The sequence below is a fragment of the Macrotis lagotis genome, chromosome 1, assembly GCF_037893015.1.
Source record: "Macrotis lagotis isolate mMagLag1 chromosome 1, bilby.v1.9.chrom.fasta, whole genome shotgun sequence".
NCBI classification, from domain to species: Eukaryota; Metazoa; Chordata; class Mammalia; order Peramelemorphia; family Peramelidae; genus Macrotis; species Macrotis lagotis.
The window spans coordinates 721,355,598-721,375,178 of NC_133658.1; the positions used below are offsets into that span (position 1 = coordinate 721,355,598).

General features: G+C 34.7%; 1 protein-coding gene across 1 annotated transcript in view; it reads left to right on the forward strand.

Moving 5' to 3' along the window:
• Nucleotides 1-19,581, forward strand: part of SOHLH2 (spermatogenesis and oogenesis specific basic helix-loop-helix 2) — a 54,110-nt gene that overhangs the window by 16,596 nt on the left and 17,933 nt on the right. Inside the window, exons 3-9 of the mRNA XM_074216026.1 lie at nucleotides 1,145-1,206; nucleotides 1,284-1,388; nucleotides 3,385-3,487; nucleotides 8,000-8,110; nucleotides 10,555-10,702; nucleotides 11,115-11,206; nucleotides 11,884-12,005. Coding sequence (XP_074072127.1) covers nucleotides 1,145-1,206; nucleotides 1,284-1,388; nucleotides 3,385-3,487; nucleotides 8,000-8,110; nucleotides 10,555-10,702; nucleotides 11,115-11,206; nucleotides 11,884-12,005 — 743 coding nt within the window. The remainder of the gene's footprint in view (nucleotides 1-1,144; nucleotides 1,207-1,283; nucleotides 1,389-3,384; nucleotides 3,488-7,999; nucleotides 8,111-10,554; nucleotides 10,703-11,114; nucleotides 11,207-11,883; nucleotides 12,006-19,581) is intronic.

The following is a 19,581-nucleotide window of genomic DNA, read 5'->3' on the forward strand; positions in this document are numbered from 1 at the left end:
GTTGTATTCGCTAAGATGTGACCTTTCTCTTGTAATCAGAATAATTTTTATATATCTTCTGTCTCATTATTTATAATTAACCATTCTTAAACATAAGGGCTCTTTTCTTCTCAAGGAATAGAATCCAATTTGAATTGATGCCTGTGAGTTAAATATCATGTTACAGTATTTAAGGGAAATCAGTCTGAATTAGTGAAAAGTTAATTAATGACAGAATCTTTTTTTAAAGAAATGTCAGTTTGTTGTTCAGTCATTTCAGTTGTGTCTGGCTGTGGTCTTATTTAGGGTTTTCTTGGCAAGGATACTTGGAATGGTTTTCCATCCTTCTCCAGCTTATTTTATAGATGAGGAAACTGAAGTCAGTAGGGTTAAGTGACTTGCTCAGGGTCACACAGCTAATAAGAGTTTAAGGCTGGAGTTGAATTCAGGTTTTCCTGTCTTTTTGTTACTTTCAAATAAATAAAATGACTAAAATCAGTCAATAACTACCTTAACCTCCTAGAACATATGTGCCAAATGTTGTGCGAGTCATTGAGAACAAAAAGTATATTAGCAATGTTGTCTGGCAGAGGTGTTTCAGGGAGTTTTGAATCATGGAATCATGATATAGAATCATGCTTCTGTCTAACTGAAAAGACCTAAGAGATCATTTAGTTGAAGACAGCAGAATCTTATAGATAAATAAATTGAGGATAAGTTAAATGACTTGCCCAAGGTTAACAGAGTAGCTGGTAGCAGCACCAGGAGTAGAATGCAGAGAAAGTTCTTTCAGAGGCCCCAAGGCTCCTAATGAGCACATAAATTATATATATTCCAACAATCAATTCTTAATGCCTAAAAAAAATCTTTAAATATGGCATTTTAAACATTTCCCCTAAAATCTTATTTGCTTTATTGTTAGAAATGTTTTCTTTTCTCTTTCTAAATAAGAAGAGCAAACTTCAGCTTAATCCATATTAGTTTTATCATGGGTTTTGAATTAAAAAGGAGTCTGACCCAATGAGATTTTACCATGATATCCTAATTTTAAGATTGCAGAGCATCCTATGAAAGTCATTCTTCTTTCATTGTAGATAAACTAAGTTTCTGAAATTTTAAAATGGTGATTTTTTTTGTCATTTTAACTAGTGTTTTTCCTCTTCAGATTTGGCAAAAAGAAAAACATACACTTGCTGTTTGTTTTTATAATCCCTGAAAATTTTGAAGGTATGTGCCACTCTGGTAGTCTTGTTTTCTCACCAAATGAAAACTGCTAGATAAGTTTTTAATCCAAAGATTCTTAGATTGTATTTCAGGCCATGGAGCAGATATTATTTTAACAGAACCACTAACAATGGAAAAAATGAGTATTGTACTAAATTATTGGAAAACCTTCTTCTCAAAAACAGGTAAGTGGAAAAATTTATTTCCAGAAGTTAAAACATATCTTATTATATCTTTAAAATGGCATCTAATTTCTGAAATAGGTATCTTATTAATATTTGGCATGTCTATATAATTTTTATAGAACACTTACATTGTACACAGTGTATACTATACAAAGCCATAAAGCCAGAGTCTCACTGGAAGGTTGTCTAATCCAATCCCTTCCTCTGTCAGATCAGAAACTGAACCCTGTAGATAAGAGGCCTTATCTCTTTTGCGTCATGGACAAAATGTAGTCTGGTGAAAGTTTATCTCAGAATTTTTTAAATGCATAAAATAAAATACACAGAATTACCAATAATACAGTTCTAAAAGTATTTCTTAATCAAAGGTTAAAAACCCCTGCTTCAAAGATTATCTGGTTTCTCTAAAGTTCTAGTCAAAATTAATGGAGGAACTGGTTACCCAGATTTCTAGTTCGATGTGTGGATACTTCTTCATAGGATAACTTGAAAAAGATTTGGGTAGAAGGCTCCATATATTTTATTTCACCCTTCATTTTACCCCACTGAAAGAATGCAGAAAAAAAACACAAAGGACTTACAGGAGCCCATAACAAACATAAGATTCTCCTTCTCTCTAGTGAGTTCCATCTTCAGAGGACCTATGTAAGACTCCAACTTTATGGTACAACCCCAGTAGTTTGGAGTTCCCTTAGAAGGAAATTAACTTAGGTTATTAGAAAAAAGATCTCCTTTTCTACATGTCCTGTATCATTCCATTAACACGTGACAAGAGTAGAAGGTAAAATACAGGTTTTCCTCTTTTGAACCCTCGTACTATGTCACTGTGAGCTTATATGAGTAAATATGAAGCATTATCTCATTAATGCCCTATTTATATAATACTTTGTTTTTCAAAACATCTTCATATACAGTGTCTCATTTCGCTCTTTTAAAAATCAACAATTTACCTGTCAACCTCATTTTACATTTAAGTGAATCAGGCTTCATGAAAATTATCCAGTTAGTAAAAATTATAATTAAAATTTAGATTTTCTAATTCCATTGTTAATATATCCATTATCTAAATGGTTTCATTGACTGTTTTATTTGCCATTTTGATATGCATGAAAATCAATTTCCTAACTTTATCTCTGCTAGAGTTCACTGATGGCTGTCAATGAGCTTTCCAAGCCTGTGGTACCTAAGTTAGGAAAAACTCACAAACAAAAGTACTCTTTGCCTCTCTTCTTGAAAAACCATAAAAATTGGGCTTTAAGAAACAGTTTGCATTGATTTAATTTGTATACTTCATTGACTTATCTGGTCCTTTAATTTTCTGAATATGATTATAGAACCTGCTTTGGTAACATTCCAAGATGTTGCAAACTTCCCAGTCTCCAAGCTCTTCTCTTCCTAGTAATGTCTAACCACTGATCAAAAACCCCCTTCTGCAAGACCATTCTTGTAGTGGGAATGGAACAGTTGCTTTCTAGCACCTGTTCAAAGTACTTTCACATTTATAACCCATTCTTGTACAGGAGTTGCTCTTGGGCTAGGCAGCTGTGATGAATCTCTTAAATATAGTTTGACAGTGCAGCTGTCCATTGCAGACTCATGCACATTTTCCCTGATCAAGACACTCACCTGAAAACCAGAGCTTGATTTTTTTTCCTGGATTCATTAGTCATTTGAATATGTCACATCATCAGCTGTTCTAGAATTACTCTAGATAGAATCAGGTTGGAAGATAGCCAGCTGTAGCATGTAGTATCCTTTTGTTTTACTTTATAAACCTTTGATTTCAATTCAAATTTCAAGCTTTATTCATTCTGATTCATTTAAATGTTCTTGAAGAAAAAATTTGTAGATTCCTTTTGATTGAATAAAAAAAGCATTGTATTGAATGAAACGTGACAACTGCATTCCAGATTAGAATTTCTGCATTTGATTAGTAGCCATTCTGTCAGTGATTTATTAATAAAAAGAGCCTATATTGTTCTCTTTTAAATTTCAGCTAAGAATGAAAATATAATCAGAGGGGAAGACTCCAAACCATACCTACAGAGACCTTTTAATGAAAGCCCAAGAGATGGTTCCATTGATCTAGTCCCTCATAGGTTAGTTTCTTGTGCTTAAGAAAAATTATATATGCTTTTGACAAAACTTGAATAGTTACTTTAGAAAAAAATTGCTCAGTACTTACTGCAATAGTATTCTGTCTGGAGTCAGAGGACCTAGATTAAAATCCTAACTCTGACACTCTCTATCTGGGTAACTTTGGGTAATTCAACTTTTTTTTTTTTAGTCTATTTCCTCATCAATAAAATACAGAAATTGAGACTGTGATTTTAACTTGTATGCGTGCACAGTATAAGTCAAGGGTATGTCATGACTGAAAAAAAAATTGATATATCTTGAAGCTCCATTACTCAAAATTTAGTGTCCAGACAAATGAAAATAAGAGTCATACTCTATATTATGCTCTGGTTAGATAGCACCTATAGATTTGTACTGAGTTCTGGGAACCGTGTCTACATTTTTTAAAGCCATTGGTGACTGGGATGGGGAGAAAATCATGTCATATAAGAAACTATTGAAGGAACTAAATAAGACTCCAGATGGTATGGGACATGCTCTCTATTTTCAAATGTTTGAAATAGATATAGAATAGAGATATAACCAATGAGTAGAAGATACAGGAAGTGGGGAGACTAGGTGGCGTAGTGGATAAAGCACCGGCCTTGGAGTCAGGAGTACCTGGGTTCAAATCTGGTCTCAGACACTTAATAATTACCTAGCTGTGTGGCCTTGGGCAGGCCACTTAACCCCATTTGCCTTGCAAAAACCTTAAAAAAAAGAAGATACAGGAAGCAAATTTCACCTCCATTTGCTCACATAACTGATAAATAAATGGAATAGCCTGCTCCATGAGCCCTCAAAGGCCAGATGACAACCTTTCTCAGATGATTAGTGGCAACACCATTAATTGTACTTCATATTTCTGTAGTGCTTTTCAAAACATCTTTTAAGATACACAGAATGAATACAAGATGTCTTTGGGAAGAGATGCACAAGCATCTGGGGCACTAGGAAAGATTTCAGAAAAGACTTGAGCATAGTCTTGAAGGAAACCAGGGATATCAAGCAATGGAGGTGAAAAAGGAGGGCATTCCAAGATGAAGGATGGCTAGTGCTAAGGAATGGAGACAAGACAGAAGTTGGGGTGTCACATGTGTAACACAGGGAGTAGACCTGTTATGGTTGGGTTGCAAGGTGTGAGAAGGTGAGTGAAGTGTAAGAAGCCTGAAAAAGGTAAAAAGGGACTACAGCTTTAAATGTCAAACGGGGATTTATATTGGATCCTAAAAAACAGAGAACTTCTGTAGGTTGTTGAGTAGAAGGGAGTGACAAGGTCAGATGTGTACTTTAGGAAAATTACTTTAGCATTTGAATAGAAGATGAGGTAGAGTGGGTGAAGACCTCAGGCAAGGAGACCAAAAAGGAGGTCATTGCAATCATTTAGTCAAAAGGTGATGAGGGTCTTAACTAGAGTAGGTGTGGAAAGAATGAGGGATGAATCAAGAGCTGTATTTGAGACAGAAAAAAGATTTGACAAGTGATAGACAGTGATGCATCAAGTTTGAGGTCAAGAACCTGGGTGACTAAAAAGAGTGAATGCCCTTGACCATAACGTAGCTAAGTGATTCAGTAGAAAGTATAACATATAATATCTGTTGGCCTCAGTTTCCTCATCTGTAAAATGGAGATAATAATAGTACCTACCTCTTAGGGTGGTTGTGAAGATCAGATGAGATAACATATAAAATACTTAACAAAGTGTTTGGCACATGCTAGGAAATTAGAACATTTTTGATGAGGGATGGATTGGGAAGGGGAAAAGATCTCTTTTGGGTAAATGGAGTTAGAGTGACTTAGAGGCAGTTGGTGATATGGAGCTAGAGTTTAGGAGAGAGATTAAGACTGAATATATAGAGCTAAGATTTGTACACTTAGGGATAATAATAAAATCTACGGAAGTTAATGAAATCACCAAGAAAGTGTAGAGAATAAAGAGAACCAGAATAGTCTTGGGGTAAGCTCTCATAGTTAATGACTGATGTGAATGATCAGTCATCAAAGTATCCTGAGAAGGAACAGTTGGAGAGGAGAACTAGAAGAGAACAATGTCCCAGAAACACAGAGCAAAGACTATTTGCTAAGAGGAGATAGTAGTAGAGTCAAAGGCAGTATTCCAAAGTCCTCCTAAATTGTCTTGGGCTAGAAAAAAATGTTTCCCCTCTGTCATTTGTGGGTTCTGTAACTCCAAAATATGTTGAGAGTCTTAATTTAATGTTTCCGAAGGAAACTGGGAAGAGCTCAGACAATTTCTTGACTTCTCTAGTTCTTTCTTCAAGAACTTCTGTTTTTAATGTCTCCCTTCATTTTCTCCAAGTATTCATGTAAACTTTGTGGAACATCTGTTTCTTCAAGTCCTTGTTTTCAATTGTCATATAGTTACTTTCTCTTTTGAGGGGAATAGATCTTTACATCAACAATATTTTCTTATATTCTTTGGTGTTTTCTTTGGTTTGCTTATCCCTTCAGATTTAGTTCCTGAATTGAGATTTTTATTCCTGGGCCAGGTTCTGTTCTTTTGTGCTTTTGGGTGAATTGGTTGGTTCTGCTTAGTCTTACCCTGAGTCACCAGGGTCTCTTCACTGATTTACAGTGCTGAGAATTTTCCCCTAGATCCTTATGGTTCAGAAAGCTAGATCTTTAGTGCCCTCTATGGTACCTGTTACCTGTATTCAAAACGCCAGGCCCTTGAGGAAGCCCCTGATGGATGACCTTGGGATGGATAGGTGTCCCAGTCTGAATGTTGCAATACCACTGTCATCATGGTCATCCTCAAGACACCTTAGGTCCTCATTCTGGGTTGGGGATTTTGGTTTTGTTTTTAATCTTCCTGTAGCTTTCTCTAGACCTTCCTTGTCTTTGCTGTTCTGTGCACAGAATTTGATAGGGTATATAGCCTGCCACTGGTCTTTCTGAGACGTTGAGCTTTCAAATGGGAAGCAGAATGGTCATACAGGATGTAGAATTTGAATTGAGTCTTGAAGGAGAGAAGGGACTATATACACATTTTCTCTCCCCCCTCCCCATGAACAGCCCTCTATTTCCAAGGATTTCTTTAAATCATACCTAAGAATATCTGTTAACTAAAATGAAATCAGTCAACTACAGACCCTTCAAAGAATGACTATAAAACTCCAAGTATTCTAATTTAATAAAGAAATATATGAGTCATAGTTAGTACTTGTTAGTCACACTTCTAAATATTTTTTATAATATTAATGACAATGCCTTCAAATTTATCAGGAGACAACTATTGAGTGTTTTTTTAGGGTTGACTGTATTTTTACCTTCTAAGCTAGTGAAGCTAGTTTAAAGGGGTAACTGAGTATCTCAGCTTTTGTATTAAAAAGACTTCCCTTGGGGATGCTAGGTGGCACAGTGGCTAGAGTATGGGCCTTGGAGTCAGTACCTGAGTTCAAATCCAGCCTCAAACACTTAATAATTACCTAGCTGTGTGGCCTTGGGCAAGTCACTTAACCCCATTGCCTAAAATTTAAAAACAAAAGAAAAATATTTTTTAGCACTGCTTGTGATCAGAGAATGGGGGGGACTTGAAAAGCATAAAATCTTTTAATATGCCCTCATTTGCTGCTTCTTTTCTGATCTGTAAATGATAGGGTTTGGGAAACAAATTTATCTTCCTTTTTTCTTATAGCAAGTTATCTCTACTGAATATTTCACACAAATATGAAAATTAGTAATAAATGATTCAAACAATGACTTGTATAACTTGAGCCAAAGGCATTCAAATTGGATTGTAAACTTCTCGAGCGAAGGCCATGATTTCTGTTTCTTTTGAACTCAAACCTAAAGTGTTTAAAAGTGTAGTGCAAACTGTAGATGGTCAGTAACCATTAATGAATGAATAGAGTCTAAAATGTACTGAATTTTTCCAGTGATTAGCAATAAAGCAGGGAAATAGAATGCATGATTTCTATCTTTCTGTTTATTCTTTTGAGTAGTATTTGATGTACTATCCCTCCTTCCCACTTGCCTATAATCTTTCTGGTAGAGTATGAACTTATTATATAACAATGAAAAGCAATGAAGAATGAGGAAATAAATGAGCAATAATTTGGAAAATAGGGTGCTCATCTAATTAAACATTTATTGAGTTTCCGTTATCTTATTATGTAATTTTGCTATCTCTTTTATTTTTTTCCTTAAGGATATGATTTCTCTCTCAACACATTCAATTCATATCAGTGTACAGCATGGAAACAACATAAAGACTAAACGACTTCTGTGGGGGTGGGGGGAGGGAAGCAAGATTAGGGGAAAAATTGTAAAATTCAAAAATAAATACTATTACTATGATATAGTAGTAAATATTTCATAAATAAGTAAAAAAGTTCTGATTGGATAGATACTGTTTTCAAATATGAAATACTGAACAAGATACTATGAACAGTATACCTTAGGTTTCGTATTGGTATGCTAGACTATTTACTTATACTCTTGACCTTTTATGGTATGTTTTCCTTTAATTCTAGTTCCAATTCATTAGGAGATAACCCTGGAGTTGGACAAAAGACTTCATTGTCTGATTCTAGGAAAAGTAAAAAGATTTCTCTTCTTCATTCAAGCAAAGAAAAGCTGAGAAGGTGAATTTATGTGTAATTATTTGTATCACTGATCCTTTTGTAGTGAAAACTTAAATTTATGGTGTTCATAACTCAATTGATAGTACTGTTAAAAAAAAGTCAATATAAAACCTAGTCACTATGGTACTAAATAGAGGCCTAATGACTGATGGATTAAAGATGTTTAATCAGAAGCATCATTTAAGGACAAAAAATATTGAGTTTCCAAGGAAATTTGTTTGCTGAGTTGTTATGTTTTAAAGGAATTGTAGTTGCCTTCTCCATCTTCTTCCCTCCCACCCCACAAGGGGTTGCAGAGGAAGCAATCAGACTTAGTTAATCCTGTCTTACCACAGAATATAAAATACCCATTTCCAAAGTGGTAAATTGAAATTGATTTCCCTTGTTGAATTGATAAAATTATAATTCCAACCCCCCAAAAATATTCTTGGTAAAATTTTTTTTCATGTGCATATTTGTATGTGTAAAAGTCAAGTCAGGGAAGTGAGCATTTGTTAAGTTTTTAATATATGCTAGACATTGCGCTAAGGGTACAAAGAAAGGCTTTTGCCTCTAGTGCCTGCCCTTGAGCTCACATTCTAATGGGTTACACAGCATGGAATTAATTATTTACAAAAAAGATACATGCAAGGTAAACTGGAGATAATCAGAGAGGGAAAACACTAGGATTAAAAGGGGAATGGGAAAGGCTTCTAATAGAAAATGAGATTATAACTGGACCATGAAGTCAGTGAAGCCAGGATCCAAAGGTAACATACATTAATATGTAAAAATCTCACATTGATGCCATCGTTTAATTCATTACTGTCTGTTTTTTTTTTGGGGGGGGGGGTTGAGTCAATAAATCTTCAGATTTTAAAGCAAAGATAGATGAAACAGGAATAAAAGGAATGAACTATACTAATGAAGTAATATTTTTCGAAGTTCCATTCACATAAGAGTGAATATAATAAAGTTAGCCTATTAGTGAAGTTTTTATCTTGCTTCCTTACCCTTGAAAGTAATTCCAATGCTGACCAAATTGTAGTGGTTCAAGTAAGATAGAACTGGAAGAAATCATGAGGATCCAGGTGCCCATCCCAAGTGGTCTGAAAGCCAAAGTATTATTTGTTTCTGGAAATTTGTATTTATCCAAGAAGGACCCAATGACCTGATTTGAACTCAAACAACCTCCTCAGATTTCTTTCTGATGAAAATTAATTGCAAACAGGTTTACTCTTCTTCAGTCTTGGTCTGATTTGGGTCAGAATCAGACTGATATGTATGATTGAGTGATAGACATCCATTTACACTTTTTGTAATGCTAATTTTTTGTCCCACGTTTTTTTTTCTAAACACAAGAAAGAACTACTTTTTTCCCACTGATAGAAATCTTGGTGTGTATTTATTAGTGGTGACCTGTTTTAACCTTTCTTATAAGATCAACCATCATCAGCTTCCGAAAGAGTTTCAGCAATCTAGCTCATTCTGACTGAGATCTGATTGCAGTATTTTTAATTTGCTCAGTTCAATCTTTTATTTCATTGGTCAGCAAGCACTTAATCAAGCACTCTCAATGTACTGGCTAATTTGCTATGTGCTGAGAAGACATGTAGAAACAATAAAAATTCCCCCTCTAAAGACATGTAGATTCCTTTTCAACTTCCACTCAGATTTTTACCAAACTTTGACTAATTTCTCTTTGAATTCAGACTAGCAGACTCCCACTGTTTGCATTTATTCTAACTAAAAGAACAATCCCCTTGTTTTCCTTAGGTTAAAAAATATATATATAAATTAGATGAATTCAAAAGACTAATTGGCAAATTCTTGGTTCTCCGGAATCCATTCAGGAATATTTATTTACATCAAGACAGGGTGAAATGAGAAGATCAAGTTTTAATCCTGCTTTGAGACATAATTGCATGATCTTAAACAATTCTCTGAACCTCTTTGAACCTCAGTTTTTTAATTTATAAAATGGAGATAATAATAGTTGCATTGCCTGTTTCACAGAGTTGTTATAAGGAAATTACATTTAACCTGTAAAGTCCTATATAAATATGAGTTGTTCATATTACTATTATTATTTACCAACCATGCTTCAATCTGTTCAACCACCTTGAAAGAGAAGAATTCTATCAACTTCTGTAGAGTGATGTAGTAAGAAACGTCTTCTCCCTGATTATGTGAACATAGTCTTGCTGGGTTGCAATCTTTACCTTAAATTCAGACTCTGCAGCAAAATGGATAGCTAGTGTTTAAATCCTAGAAATAGTCAGCTTCTGGTGCTCCTTTTGAAGTAACAGTATCTGTGAAAGTTGTTGACTCCCAGTGCAGCTCTGATTCTATCCCCATGTACTTGTATTAGGAGTATTTACTCCCTGAGTCCAGAAGGTTGCGTTATTTGTGTGAAATGGAGTGAAGGGTTAGGTTCATTCCTAATGTACAGTATCTTTGAGCAGAGAACGAATCAAGGATTGCTGTGAGCAGCTGCGAACTCTTTTGCCATATATAAAGGGGAGGAAGAATGATGCTGCTTCAATTCTTGAAGCAACAGTTGATTATGTGAAGTGTATCCGAGAGAGAATTCCTCCAACTATCATGGTGCAGGTACTTTCTAAATTCTTTGTGTTCTGCTTTAGAGGACTCAAGATTTTATTTGTAGTCTTCCAACTTCTAGAGATTATATAGCCTTATCCATGACAAAATATAGTCTCCATGAGGAGTTGTGGTTAAAAACGGTAAATGAAACAGAAAATAGAATTCCCTGGTGATAAGCTTTGTGGAGATGAACTTCCAAAGTTATTATCCTCTGATAATAAGTACATTAAGAAGAGCAGCCAGACCCATAATCAAAACTTTCACCAAAAGTCACTTCCACATCACAGTGAGAAATCAAAAGAAGACCTTAGTTGGAACAATACCTTTTATAGAGAAAGGCTAAAAAAGTAAAATTTCCAAAAAATTCTTTTTAACTCTCTGGAAATTTATGTTTACCCCCCCCACTTTTTTTTTTTTTTAGATTACAAAGGTGCTTCAAAGCAACAGAAGGTTTTGTAAGAAGCAACAGGTAGCAAGCCCGCCATTCCTCCCAAGTACTGTCATGAAACAAAGGTAGGAAATGAACCTTGAGTTCTTAAGAATTTCAAGTTTTTGCCATTTATTTCAATTCTTAAAAGAACTAAGCCACTAAATCTATAAAAAGGGACTTTTTCCTTTTTTTGTTTATCAATGGGGAATTTTGGCTATTTTGTTCCTTGTAATGTATATTTATGTGAAATGATAAAGGCATAAAACTTTAGATCATCACAGTGCCCCTAATATTCTTTTTATTATAATCCAAAACATTAAAAATGAGAACCATAAACAGTTCGAACTATGGCAATGTAATGTCCTTTCAGGAGACAATGCATTATAGACATCATGAACACGATGATGAATTGGGTTAGATCCAGTCTTTGCATCATGTTCAGCTCCTTTCCAGTTAGAAGGAATTTCTGGGCAGAAACTTTTGAGGAATTAATTATTAATATAACAAAATGACACAGCAAGAGTATGCTTAGATATATAAATTTATTGGAATAGACAAAGCAAAATTACCTCATATTTCAAAAGTAGTCAGTAGAGATATAAGTTGGATTCAACAATGTCTTGAGGAATTTGGGAATCCAAGTCTTTCTGACAATGCAAATTTCATTTTTACTGCTTTCATATAGAGTTTAATAAATATTTTTTTCATAGTTAAAAATATTTAAGGTTTCTTCCCTTTTCCTCCCTCTTTCACTTTTAAGGGAAAGTAATGTAGTGACAAGTATGCAGTCACCTGTGAAAGAGATCAGATTCCTGGCTAATAAGTGCTTGAATGTATACTCTTTTCCTGCTTCAGAGTGCACGTTGGATGAAGCTTTGAAAGGTGATGGCCAATGTCTCCTCAACTTCTCGCAAATAGTTTATACTAGAGTTATATAGACAGATATATAACTTAGCTAGTTTTTATATGTATCTCCTTGAAATTACTGATTTTAAAACTAGGTTTTTTAGTCTGTTTGAAGGAATTAATGAAAAAGTATTTAAGTGCTTAGTATATGTCAGATATTATGTTGACCCTTGAGACCTAAAGAGAAACATTATTTACCTTTACTGTAGATTATTTTCTAAAAGGCAAAGACTCTGTGTGTGTGTGTATGTGTGTGTGTATGTGTATAAAATGGTGACTATAGAAGATGTGCCATGGTCTGAGAAATATGGGAATGAAGAGTGGAGCCATAAAGAAATTGACATCCCTTTTCAAAAATAATTATAGTCTTTAATTACTGTTTCCCAGAGCAAGAGGTGTAAAATATGTGTATTTGCTGGGAATGGAGAGAAGGATTTGAGGTTAAGGAGGGAGTAAGACATGGCTGGAGATACTGAAGATGGCTTGATATGGTACTTTTACCAATTGAAACAACATAACCCTGGGGTGGAAGCTGAAGATCAGAGTACTTGGGCATTTAAATGGTCTCTTCTAAGAAGCATGGTTAAACTGGTCATCAAATTGGTCATGCTTATTTTGATGAAAGATAATGACGATTTATTATTTGTAAAATATTGAAGGATTTGGAAGGAAGTTTTAAGTTAAAGAGCCTAGAAAACCATAGAAAATAAGAAGGTTTTTAAGCTTTGAGGAGAGGAATGATAGGACTAAGACCTAGTAGCATTTTTTGAGCATTTACCATGTTCTACAGTCTGTGCTGAGTGCTAGATATACAAAGAAAGGCAAAACAAAAACAACTTTCTGGAGATTTATGATCTAACAGGGGAGATAGAGGGAAGGCACTAATATTAGGAAAAAATACCTAAAAAAGGGAGAAAAGAAGCAAGGAAATCTTTTAGAAAGTTCTGTTGTAGGGTTACAAAATTCAATTTCATGAAAGGAAATTCTTTTCTTTCTTCTATTTGGGGTAGAATTTATGCCCCTTTGTCTCTAGGATTCTTAAACATTTTCCCAAGTATTTACTAGCCTAAACCAAACTTGGCTAAATTCTGAAAAAAAGTTTCTTTAGGGAGAAATCACTGTTAATATCCTTATAAAGCATTCCATGACAGAAGATGTTTATGAACTGTTTCTACCCACTTCCCTGCCTACTTGCCACATAATGTAGAAACTCTTATCTCTTATCACTTCCCAACAAAAACTTTCTCTTCCACCAAATAATTATCTTCATTGTTCTTATATAAACAACATATTACTGGCTTGATGCTTTTGCTCTTATTGTTTTCTCATGTAGAATACCTGCAGTTCTTGTTTTTTCTAAATTCTACCAATGCTCCAAGGTCCATTTCAAGTTCTACCTTCATATACCTCCTTGATATCCCTGCTACATTGGTGCATCTCCTTCCTGACTCTCCATAGTCTTCCTTTCCTGTCCCATATATGTTGATTCTTGATTATAGTCTAAATTTCACACTTGTACTCATTCTATTATATCTTCTTTTCTAATCAGTTCATTTAGTCTTCTTTTCCCAAAATTATTCCACCTTCTAACATTCTAAGAAATGTTACTAGTTTTTCACGTTTGTATGTCTTCTACTACACAAGATTCTAAGTTCTTCTAGAATTCTTCTAGAATAGGGATCATTTCACAAAGTTAGTATCTCTTTTAGTGCTTAGCATAATAAGAACTTTAGAGCTAATCTAACCTGATCCCTTCATTTTACTGAGTCTCAAAAGAGGTCAAATAATTTGTTCAATGTTATATAGTTAATGAGTAGCAGAACCAAAATTCAAACCCAAGCCTTCTGATACCAGGTCATGAATCTTTTATGTTTTTCATGTAAATGCTTGTTAAGTATTTGTTAAATAGTAATACACATGTATCATATGTTCTGAGTATCATTCTCACATTCCATACTTGTACTAGCCAGTACTCCTCCATTCAAATCCAGTTCATGTGCTTGTCATGGCATCACCTCCCTGGTGTCATTGTCTTCCTCAAAAACAAAGGACAAACATCATCACTCGTACCAGTATATTGGGCCTCCAAAACATCCCTCATTATATTTTCCTTCAGGTTGCTGTGGGTCACCATGAAGTACTAAACCTTTTGATGGTACTGTTGCTTATGACTCCCCATCTAGTGTGTTCCTTTAGGATCACCACTCAGTAGCTCTTAACCACTTAACGTCAGTTAGTTTATCCAAAGGAATATTTACTGAGAAGATTTAGCAAGAACCAAAGTACCAAAGCCTCTGTAACTGGGAGCCCTCTCTGCTCCTTCACTTCGGCCCCTAGGAAGAGTTGACTCAGAGTAGTGACTACCCAGCTTTCTCCTCAGCCAAGCTGAGATCTGGATGTGGCATGGCTGATGAACATGTCAGCCCTCTTGCTGACTCCTCCCTGGATTTGGCTGCTGCAACTAATAGCATACTCTACAGTAGATGCTAGTTGCTGGACCAGTGGGGGCTCTTCTGCCCTTTTGAAGCCCCCAGGGTAATAACATTTCATCTTTACTTCTCATTTACCTGAGATCATGAAAGAATACATACTGCAGAGAGAGAAATTGGGGTAGCAATACATATCTCTGATTATATGGCTAGGTGAGGAGGAGAAGCAGGCTTCATTACTACTGTGTCTCTTCAACCCAAAGGCTTTTGATAATTTTTCTTCCTTCTCACTGGAAAACTTCTGAAGGCAAAGGGAAAGAATTGGTTCATTCAAGCTTTCTATATGTACAATCAGTTCTTCAAAAGGTTTTCTGTAATCATAAAATAAGTCACCAGGAAACAGTATATTATGCATTTCTGGAAATAGACTCACCATGCCTCAATACAAGTTGACCATGAACCTTATGTTTGAAGGACTTGCCAGTCTTACTATTATACTCTTTGCCCCATTTAAAAATTTGCCATTTTTGGTAAATCTGCCAGGATATATTTTAAATCCATTGTCCACATTCCAAATCCAGATTAGTTCTATTGTATTCCAAGAAGGAATAAACATTTTTCTTTTCACTTAACTTCCCTTATGCCATATTGGAAAGAGTCTCAAAACAGTTTATATGATATAAATGCAGACTTGTGAAGCTTCAATAAAGAATATTTTACAGTGTTTATCAGTAGTTTATTTAGTGTGTCTTGGACCTGGAAATTGTCTTTCATAACGCAAAGATAATAAAAATAAGAAAAAGGCAAAGAAAATATAGTTTATTATTTCAGGAAAAAACTTATATCCTATAGAGATTCCTAGAGTATGCAGAATTCTACCTCTTTGGGATTAGAGATATAGGTCTGACTGGATATTACACGCAGGTAATAAAACAAACCATTTTGACTTGCTGTTTGTGTAGCCTGAGACTAATATCTACAGCAAATTGGCACTGGTCTAGGAAGAATTGGGACACTCTTCTCTTTCCTCTCCTCTGGGGCCACACTCACAGATTAAGTTCAATTCTGCAAAATTCTTCTCAGTTTCTGCAACATAAGGTATTCCCCCAATTTTTTTCCAAAGAACCTTGAAATATGTAGAAAATCCAATTTGAGGTCTAAAAAAGTGCAGATAAATTATCCCAGAGATAGAGGGCACTTGAAATTTCCCCAGTGAATCCCTGTCACTTCATGGGATATCCAAATAGAATTCCAAATTTATCTAACAATAGGACAAGCAGAGTTAGATAAGCCCCAAACTTATATAGAGTTCCCAAAAGGGATTAACTACTTTGGTTTGGTTATTCAAGGTTTCTAGGCTAGAAGTCAAGCCTCTTTTCACAAATATTTTATAAGAAGGCAAGCAGTCTGGGTCTATTTAAAATAAAAGACATTTATGAGCTATGCACCAGTATTTTAGTGAAATAAAATCCATTCTTCTCATATTATCTGCAAACCTAATACTGGATACAGTAATACAACATATTTTAATATATAAAACATTCAAAGAAGTAAAAGTTATTATCAAAGAAACTAGTCTGGCTTGTATGAAATCATGTTTGAAAACTGACCTGCAAATATAACCTAAAACAAGGGAAAAAAAATTACTGTCTTTTTGGCAGCAGGCTGATACTGCTCATGCTCTTAGTTATGAGACTGCACTGGCTGGTTACCCCATTAAAGTAACATTGATTCTTTAAATCATTACTTTCCAGAAGGTATTGCTTTAAGTCTGAGGTATTCAGAGAGTTGACAGTACTCAGAACTGACTCTTCTGGAATAATTCCCCAAAGGAAATGTTAGAACAGGCCAGACAAAACCCTTGCAGATCTGTTATATACTACTTCTTCCTTAATCAAAATAAAAAGTCAACTTATTAATAAAAGGAAGGACTTTTAAAAAAAGTTGTTCCCACGTAATATATGAAAAAAAAAATCTAATTTCTTTCTGAGCATCTAAAAGGTACACAGGACCCTTCTTTGGGAGGATTCAGAAGTCACATCCACTTAAATCAGGGAGGTTAGCCAACTGTAAGGAACATACCTTAGGAAACTAGAGGGCAATACAAAACAATACATATTAAGTAAGATTCAAGATCATGTAGTTGTGATTATGAGTGCAAAAAAAACCAGACCAATATGTGTAAGAAATATCCTAAAAGGTATTTGGAGGAAATGATACTTAGATTCAACAAAACAGGACTTGAAGAATTATGATGATTTAACAGCAAAGTAGAATTGTGTTGAAGGGAAGGAAAAAAAGAGAAATTAAGACTTGCTTTATCAGACTTTTTATGTTGAGGAGTTGAAGAGAAGATTGAAAAGTTTGGCTTGAGTGGCAATTTATAGATGGTCCTTTGTTTAAATGAGGTGTTAGGCAGATTGCTCTGTAGGACCCCTTTTCCTCTGATCAAGGGATTATACGGTCATAGATCTAGAACTGGAAGAAATCTCAAAAGCCATGTAGTTTAACCCCTTCATGTGAGAGATGAGGAAATGTAGACCCAGACAACAGAGACTTGCCCATGATTTGAATCCAAGTCACCTGGCATCAATTGCTTTGGTTTCATTTCTATTTAGTTACCCAAGTTACATGGTTCTATTGCCAGCTCTTTATCCTTAGGTTCTTATGTTCTAATTTTACTATTAAGTAATAATAGATAAAAGTGATGATAGTGAAGGGTTCTCCTGTACATCCTCTACATTTTGGTTATATTTAAATTATTCCAACAAATATCTAATTTCATTTCATCATCTGTTATAATATTGGTTATTATGGAGATGCCAAAAGGGCATTGGTTTATAGAAAGAGCCATGGTTTGGAGCTCTAGTAATCTGCAATCTATTTAACTATCATTTATTTTCCATTCTGTAAAACAGGGATATTAGTCTGACAATCTCTAAGGTATCTTCTATTTTAAAACATTTTAAATGGAAACAAATAAGTAAAATCAAACCCTCTAATAGTAGTTAATACTATTTTCATTCCTTGCCATCTGTCTATAATGCTTGAGAAACTTTTCCTTATCTTTTTATTTCTCATCTGTCTCCTCCATTCCTTTGTTCCCAGCTAAACCTTTTTTTAATTTTATCCTTTATTGTGAAGTTTAAAAAAACCTGAAAACATAAATATTTTCAAAGACAAAACCAGAGAGATTACACATAAAATTCTATGTTTCTATTACATACAGCTGTTTTTAAAAAATATATGTGAAATTTAATACAATAGGACTAACATGGGCCAGCAATGGTCTATTTTTTCAGTACCAGCATTTTTCTGGTATTGCTATATGGCTTATCAAATATGGTATACCCCTTTCTCTGAAAAACTATAGATGATCATTAATGAGAGGGAAATGGAGTGGTTCGTGGTGAGGACGAACCAGCTGCAACATTATAAGCAAGGAAAAACTCTTAAGAATGCTGGTAAAGCATACTAGCAAGGAATTTAATGACCAGAAGAGATGGGCTAGTTATGAGGTAAGAGCTAAGGATAGGTAACAGAGAAATATTCAAAGTGCTGCACTTTGATAACTATTTAGTGTAATTTGTTTTCCTCTATGTATTTTACTTTATTATTTAAAAGCTTTTTTCTGAGAAATGATCTGTAGGTTTCATCAGATTTCCAAAGAGTCTAAGACATACACAAAAAAAGGTTTAGAACTTCTACTGGATGGTGAACTTTTGGGAGGACATCAAGAAGAGTCTCAAAGTTGGGCAGGCATGAAAGGAATTCTGCATCTTTGGAAGGACTTCCTTAATCAATGAAAATTGATCTGTTCAAATATTTCAGAGAGTCAACACTATCCTACTTCTCTATGATTTCTTCTGAACATCTTTCTGTAAAAGCGCTATGTAGGGCAGCTAGGTGGTGTAGTGGATAAAGCACCAGCCCTGGAGTCAGGAGTACCTGGGTTCAAATCTGGTCTCAGACACTTAGTAATTACCTAGCTGTGTAGCCTTGGGCAAGCCACTTAACCCTGTTTGCCTTGCAAAAACCTAAAAAAAAAAGCACTATGTAGTGTAAAAATATTTCATTGAGCCTCTTTAAAAAAAATTTTGGAGTCAGTATTCCTCTATTTTCCCCTAAACACTCCCACATTCCATATAAGTCTTCTCTTATAATAAAGAATAGTCAAGCAAATGAAATCCATACATTGACTGTGCCTGAAAACATATCTTATTCTGCACTGTTAGTCTAATGCTTCTGTCAAAAGGTAAGAAGTATCATTCATCTTGACTTTTCTAGAACAGTGATTTGTCATGCATTATTCCATTCTTCAATCTTTAAAAGTTTTTTCTTTTACAGTATTGTATTCCTTATATAAGATGTTCTTCTGATCCTTTTATTTACTTCATTATGTTTTAGACAAAAAAGTCCAAGTTTTTTTTCTCAATTGCACATAATTTTTAAGTTGGATCACTTCAACAGCCTACTAATCCAACTCACACAAGAAAAGTTTCCCCAATATTATAGTGGTGATGAGTCATCCAGGTGATGATCCATTCAACTTCTGCCTGAAGACCTCCAAGGAGGGGGTACTAATTCCATTTTTGGACAGCTTGAATTGTTAGGAAAATTTTATAACATCAAGCCTAATTCGGCTTCATCACATCTTCCATTTATTGCTCTTGATTTTATTCATTGGGGCCAAATAAAGCGTATCTAATCTTTACTCCATATGACAACCTTTGACATACTTGAAGATAGCTATTGTGTTCTTCCTGAGTCTTCTATTCTTCAGGTCAAGCATGTCAATCAGAATTCATATGAAATGGATTTCCAGGCCCTTCATCAACATGATTAGTATCTTCAGATACTTCTAGCTTATAATAACTTTCTTAAATCCCTGTTCCCAGAATTGAACACAGTACTGCAGATGAAGTGTGATAAGGCAAAGTACAATGGGACTATTATTTCCCTATTCGTTGAGGCTCTTTATGTAGCCCAAATTTCATTAGCTTCTTTTTTGCTACTTTATCATATTGCTGACTAATATTAATCTTGCATTCTATGTAAATCTTTAGATCTTTATCAAAATGACTGCCATCCGACCCTGCCTAACTAACTCTGTTGATTTTTTT